Source organism: Gouania willdenowi, chromosome 9 (assembly GCF_900634775.1).
Source record: "Gouania willdenowi chromosome 9, fGouWil2.1, whole genome shotgun sequence".
NCBI classification, from domain to species: domain Eukaryota; kingdom Metazoa; phylum Chordata; class Actinopteri; order Blenniiformes; family Gobiesocidae; genus Gouania; species Gouania willdenowi.
In genome coordinates this window covers 18,031,462-18,038,755 of record NC_041052.1, presented here as the reverse complement: position 1 = coordinate 18,038,755, position 7,294 = coordinate 18,031,462, and the positions used below count along the sequence as shown (strand labels likewise).

The 7,294-nt window shown below is 36.8% G+C and overlaps 1 protein-coding gene across 1 annotated transcript; it reads left to right on the top strand.

Moving 5' to 3' along the window:
• Nucleotides 1-22: 22 nt before the first annotated feature.
• tmem167a (transmembrane protein 167A) lies at nucleotides 23-5,988 on the top strand. The gene is made up of 4 exons (XM_028457480.1): nucleotides 23-93; nucleotides 2,542-2,651; nucleotides 2,795-2,829; nucleotides 4,274-5,988. Exons 1-4 carry the CDS (start codon nucleotides 91-93, stop codon nucleotides 4,342-4,344), a joined length of 219 nt encoding a protein of 72 aa, XP_028313281.1. The 5' UTR covers nucleotides 23-90; the 3' UTR covers nucleotides 4,345-5,988.
• Nucleotides 5,989-7,294: the final 1,306 nt, after the last annotated feature.

Here is a 7,294-nt window from a genome sequence, read left to right as displayed (position 1 = left end):
TTTACGGCACTGTGCGTCTCTACGTAACGCTTTACGTTACGTCACTTCCACTGAGCAGGAAGTGTGATGTGGCTCTGATTTCTGACCAAAATGGTGAGTTGTTTTGTTCAAATGTGCTATTTTTCCACTACATAGTGACAATAAGATGGTTTCTGTGATACATATGTTGAACGTGTTTTGTGTCATGAGAGCTAAAGCGCAGTGAGCGGCAGCTCGTTTTCTAAACGTTCTCATGTTGCTAATAGTTAGCTATGTTTGGCTAAAAGTTTAGCAAAGCCGGGAGTGTTTGGTGTTTTTGTCAGTAGATATGGTTCCATGAACCGTCCACGTCACACAGTTTATTTCAATTCAAAACACAACCTGACAAAGACATGATTAGTCGGTGACTATTGTTTATAAAAGTGAAAACAGATTATCTCATGCCACGTAGCATTATCCACACTAGAGACATGTCTGCTTCGTTCTGACTGAGAGATGATATTACTGGATAAATAAATAAACACATCTTAATCTAAGCAGATACCCCCGTCTGTCCATTTATCTGAAGGTTAAATCAATTCTGGCGCGTTTATATTGATATATTCATTCTTTTTAGGGTGACATTTGAACATTCTGTTCAGGGTCTACAGATGAGAAATAAATAGCCTTCTGGCTAAATCTGGTACATTTTCTGTATGGATGTTAATGTAGACTGTCCTTGTTAAATAGACAAATAAATACTACATATTTTGGGAGAATAATTAATTAATAAGATTACCAACAACTGAGTTTTTGGCATATTTTAGCGTGGCAGAAATGGTATAATAAAATGACAGGATGGTTTTATTGTAGAGCTGCACAATTAATCACATTTTAATCGTGATCACGATTTTGGTTGCCACGATTAAATTAACCGGATCGTCGGCAATATTTACATTTCAAATATGGGCCCTGCACTCTGTAATAGTGTATTTATTATTTATTAATTTAGTCTTTGGTACATTTTTGTATTATAATTCCATTACTAATATGATAAATAATGGATCAAATTGATCAAAATAATTGTGATTATCATTTTGACCCTGATCGTGCAGCCCTATTGTATTTATGGAATATTGACATTAACTACTGTTCAAAGTCAGTAAGAATCTTAAAGGATTTATATATGAGTTGTTCTTACAAGGTGGTTCTAATACTGATGGAATACTAGACTTAACATTGACTTTTTAGAGAATTTGTATGCATTTTTTGTGTGGAGAAGTATTGAGACTAATACATTTAGAAATATATATCTTTTTATGATTATTATTATCATAATGATGATTATTATTATTATGAGACCAGACTGGCGTGTTGCAACCAACTTAAAAAGGTGCATTTCACTACCAACTGTACTGGGGGGTGTAAATCTACTTCAGGCTACTAAAAAAAATACAAATCTGAGTACTAATGGTGGTACTTAGCAGTTAGCATACCACCTCTGTGTCGGCAGTTTGTCAGTATTACGCGGTAAAAGAAAAAGAGCAGAGGGTCGTAATTTGTGTAACGTGCACGTTATATTTGGCGCCAAACAGGTCTGCAGTGTAACCTGTTGCACAAGGTTTGTTTTTAAAATGTGAAAAATGAAAGACTAAAGGAAGTGATATAATGTAGTAGTTTGGACTAGAGCTGGGCGGTTTGACGAAAAATGTATATCACGGCATTTTTGAAAATTCTAACTGTTTCACAGTATATGACGTTTTTTGTTGTTTTGTTTTTTTCATGCATAATCAGGTGTTCACAGCATTTTCTACTGTTTTGGAGAGGAATTACTGCAGTAGATTGACTTAGGATGGTTTATTTTACTGTCATGATGAGTGATTATTGTAGAATAATTCAATAAGAATATAATAATAATTGTATCATTTAATAAAAATTACAATAAAATTAGTTTGGAACATTGAAGGTGTATGCTGTCAGTTAATTAAAAAAAAAACAGCATCAGCAGGTCAGGCTTTTTAAAGATCGTTCATTGGCCAGAAAATTGCAATTGGTGCCCCCCTACTTTATGGACCTTTCTTTGATAACTGATGTAACTGTTTGTCGTCAGGTTGGAAAAATTATGATTTTAAGTCCTAGCTTGAAAAGTCTGGCATTGCTGTTGATTTACACATTTAAAACTATTATTATGAACAAACAGGATGAAATCAATCGTGACATTTTTCTTTTTTTAATGAATTTGTTTTATGAAAACAATAAAACACACAGAAAGAGACAGCGTGTGTTCAGCCTATGATTTCTTAAAAGCTGTGCGTGTGGCAAAAGTGAATCCCTCAGTTTTTTATTGTATCAGTTAATATGCAATACATTTTTGAGTCCTTTACAGAATTTTACCCATATCTTATTAGTTTATAGCTCTTTAAAAACTACATTTTCGATGTTAGCCAATGAGTGAACAGCTGACACATGATCCCTCTGCCCAGCACATTAATCAAGCATTCCCTCAATTGTTTAGCATGTATTTGTTGAGATACTCAAAGGTCACGTTTTTGCATATTAATAGTTCTTTTATTTCTCCCACAGTCGGCAATTTTCAACTTCCAGTCCCTGCTGACGGTGATTCTCCTCCTGATCTGTACTTGTGCCTACATCAGAGCGCTGACTCCCAGCCTGCTGGACAAGCATAAGACTGGGTACGTACCAACCGTTGCTCTCGTTCTTTGTTTATTTTGACTATTAGTAATGGCTTCTTTACGTTTTTGATTTTTTGATAGCAGAAACATTATACGTATATATATGTATATATATATTTATTTTATTTTTTTTTACATTTCAGGCTTCTAGGAATTTTCTGGAAGTGTGCCAGGATAGGTAAGATATTTTTCATTCCACGTTAAAAGTTCATTTGTGATTTTATTATTTTTATTATTATTATTTTGTCTGGTACAAAATGACTAACATTTTCAGTTGACTTCAAAATATACTCTTATCACAGTGCATTTTGGCTCTGTTTAAAGACTTGGGGGGGGGGGGATTGTTTGTTTAAACCCTTCATGCACTTCCTGATCATTTTTCCTTGTTTTGTGTTTTCAAAACTTCCCAAAAAAAATTAATTAAAGGTATTTTATCTTTTAACACATATGTGTCAAACTCGAAGCCTGGGGGCCAAGTCTGGCCCTTTAGACTAGATCAGTGGTTTCCAATCTTTTTTGTCCCATGTACCCCCTTTGTATTTTTGTCAAATCATGTGTACTCCCTCTTTATATCATAAGTACCGTTTCCATAATTTCATATGCTTTTTTATATGTGGAACAGCAGCCTCTCATAAACCCTTAAATGTGTCTCAAACATTGTTTTCCTAAGGCTTAATTTACAAATTAAAAACAATGTGTGCAAAGTGTAAATTATTTAAAATGAATATATCATGCAACAACATATATGTGATTATTTCAATAGTAAATAAATAGGGTTTCCTTTGTAAAATCTAGCTAAGTATTGTCTCCTATTGCCAGAAGTGTGATAAAATGGCCTCTACAGCATAAAAGAATCCTGTTTAAATAAATTATAATAAAATATAGTAATTTATTGAGCAGTATTACTGGTAGTTTGTGGTGAATTTCCTCCAAAAAAAAAAAGCCTAAAAAGAAACTAGGAACATTTCCCAACTGTTTTTAATCATTTGTTAAATCTGTCCGAGTACCCCCTGCAATGTGCTCATGTACCCCTAGGGGTACACGTACCCTAGTTTGGTAACCACTGGACTAGATTATCCAGTTTGGCCCACAGGAAAAGTACTAATGACTGAGAAAACATTTATTGTGTTAATTACTAACTAATCCTGTTGTAGGTATCTCAGCCCCTTCAAATACACACCTTCAAGCACATTTCACAATATTAATACAACGCTCATTTTGAATCTCACATCGTTGAAAGAAATCCCATGTTTTCCAAAATACCTACAAAATATACAAAATTTATTTATTTTTTAAAATGGTCAAAAAATTAAGGATATTTAGAGAATTGAAGTTTATTAAGTATATTGTCAGTGGCTTACATATTTTACATGTCATTTATATGTAAATGCAAACAAAGCCATGTTTAAATTCCTAATTTTCTTGCCTGTAATCTGTGGCCCACTTTAGATCAAACTGGTCCGTATTTGGCCCCAGAACTAAAATGAGTTTGACATCCTGTTCTAATATATTATAGCAATTATTGTAACAGTCATTTAGATATAGACAATGTGTCAGTGAGCAGTGGATTTTGTTAGACTGGTACTGCATCTCTGATATCTTTCATTCTTTTTTTGCCGCAGGTGAGCGGAAGAGTCCCTGGGTGGCGTGTTGCTGTGTCATCATGGCTTTTAGCATTCTGTTCCTGCAGTAGCCCTTCACAGAAAACCACCAATGGAAGAATGCAGTGACAGTACGTTTCAAGGAGCACAACGGGAGCCGCAGCGGGTTGTCACTTTGATAATGTAAAAACAGAGACCTGTCATCACATGCAGAGACCACCAGGAAACTGTAAGAGGAGGACTGACTGTGTCTGAGTCTCAGTGCAGACTTCCACATCTGCACGTTTGCTTTTGTCAAATGTTGACACCAGATATGTGTGCATGTGTTGGGGAAGAAGGCGGGCTGCATTTTCTGTTTTCTGCTATATTTGGGATCAAAGATTGTCTAAACATTTCAAACCTTTTAACTGTTTTGTCAACATTGTATCCTTTAGATGAACATCTTTAAGGGTTTTTGCACAATGACGTACTTATCAAAGGAAAGTAGTAGTAGTACTAGTTTGTCATTGTGATTGTAACGAAAGATGAAAAAAAAAAAAAACTCTCATAGCCACTGAGGTGTTCAGTCACGGTTAAACAACCACCAATGCTTTTACAGTCAGTCCGTTTGCTATTTATTAAAGGATATTTTGTCAGTTTGAAGCCGGATTTGTACATAAATTCAAGCCTTTTCTGTTGACACCTCATGAGACAGTGGCATTCTATCATTCACCAGTATTAAATCAGAACAGCTTTCCCAGTTTTCGTTTTCTTTTTAGCATTTACAGGGTTCAGGGATGGGGGAAAAAGGCTTGTGGGTAGTTTTATTTTGAAGTGCCATCCTCAGGATTCCTCTTTGTGTGGGATGACAGTGAAGCGTTGAAGATAACCTCAGTCAACACTCTGTCTTCACAAAGCTTCCTGTGAAACCACACCATCTGATATCTGTCCATTTTTAAACACTTAAAGATTAGTCACCCTGTTGGTTTTTGGATGTTGTTTTTCCATGTTCGTCATTAAACTGGGACCAGCTCCCGAGTTGTAAAGCTTTATTTCCATCGCTCCTTGGCGCAGACCTAAGGAAGCAACTTGTTGACGCTCTCACTTTTGATACTCTGGTCACTGGTGAGTGTCCAGATACCCAACACCCCACACAAGGGCGTTCTGTCCGGAAGGGCAGATCCCACGCTGGTGTGCATTCGTTTTGGCACGGCCTGTTTCAGATAAAGCATCAAGCAAAGTCTGCCAGTAAAACCGTGATTATCAGGCGGTGACGCAGATACAGGAGACACAGAGGAGCTGGATGCTCTCAGTCCTCTATTTCTGTCTGGAGGAGCAGAGATACAGATGAGTTGAGAGGAGAACCACTGTGTCTGCTGATGGGGAAGATGGAAAAACCATCAGATTCATAGAAATTGTGGGAGTGTGATGTCACAAAGATCAAAGGGCAGTTTCTTTATTTGGTACTAAATTCCTGAGCAACATGCTTTCACAATAATACAGACATACAACCTAAAATAATGTCTGCTACATATGGCTAAGAATAAATGACATTATTACTCTGGTGTGTGTGAACTGTAAGTGTCTCTTGAGTGTATCTTGTAATTTCAAATGTCGGACTACAAACCATGGTGCCCAGTAAAAGCCAGTACTGTACGTCTAGCAAAGAGGGAAATCTGTCACAATCAGAGCACAAAACAAATCTTTTCTCTACTTAAATGCTCTTTTAATATTAAATGTGAAACATTTTGAATTTCTTCACTGACTTTGTCTTATGTATGAAACCCAAAGCCTGGGAACAGTGTTATATGTGGCCCCATGTGACTTTTAGAATCTAAGAACTACAACAAACTATATTGGATATCTTCAATTATTAGTTTTGTTTTTGTCATTTTACCGCAGTCAATGTAATGAGTCTGACATCAAAGACAATCAGGCCTTTTTATTTTCTAACCAATAGAGTCCAAACAGAGCTGATGGTAAAACTCTGATTGGTTCATAGAACTACAGATGAGCTAAAGGGAACTAAAGCTTAAAGAGCTGGAAGGATGGATATAGATTTAGGACAAAACCTCACAATGACCCTATAATTTATCGTAACACATGTTGATATTTGTAAAACTTGCAGCTAATATAAACAATCCTCTTGTGGTAGTTTCTGCATTAACTAAAACACTTGATATTTTCACTTTCACACCTTTGTTCTCTCTTCACCTCCTCATTTCAAACACTAGTGTATTTATTTACGCATGAAAACAAACTGTTGGATGCAGGTTTTGTTCAAATATACTAATATCCTGTATGGCAAATCCAGGTCATAGCCATGCCTGATGTATGTCAATGATGCCCTAATGAATACTTCAAAGAGCTCCTGAATGCACCACCTAGAGTCATTGCATGTCTCACTGGCCTTCTGGGTCACTTTAACTCATTCCACATGTAACCGTGGACCATCAGACAGTTCCCTGTGGCCCCAGTAACTGAGGCCCCATGTTTTTTTCCTTTGAAGGTGGCATTCAGTGTTTGTTGACAGGACAGCTCGGTCACTCTCATTAACCCCAGGCTGGAGAAGTGTCTGACAAACAAGGACAAACACCAGGGGCATGGTGGAGATTAGCTGCTGTGGTCTGATGGTGATCTACACTTGATCACAATAATAACCCATCACTGACAGGCAGTAAGAAGGGGAAGATTTTAGAATTTGATAAACCTTAAAACGTTGGCATTTGTGATGCAGCTACAGAAGTGTTTCTGTGTCAGTTCTATTCAGCAGACTTTAGCAGAGTAAATAAACTACTCTTCATGGCAGTAGGTGGCAGCATGGTTGGGGTCAATTCAATTTCGATTTCAATTACATCTTCAATTATCCATTTTCAATTACAACTCAATTATGGTGATCGTGAACAGCATTTTTTCCAATTACAATTAAAATGATTATTTTCTCCCTGAAAGTCAATTAAAATGCTCCTCCGCTAGGGTCTCGGGCGGGGGGGCTCTCTGGGCCCTCCCCTTGTCGGGTTTGGTGCTGGGGTGTTTGTTGGTGGGGAGCCTTGAGGTCGGTGG

Coding starts and splice junctions, on each gene's coding strand:
- tmem167a (XM_028457480.1), top strand. Junction 2,652..2,794: donor CTGGACAAGCATAAGACTGG/GTACGTACCAAC, acceptor TTTACATTTCAG/GCTTCTAGGAATTTTCTGGA. Junction 2,830..4,273: donor CTGGAAGTGTGCCAGGATAG/GTAAGATATTTT, acceptor TTTTTGCCGCAG/GTGAGCGGAAGAGTCCCTGG.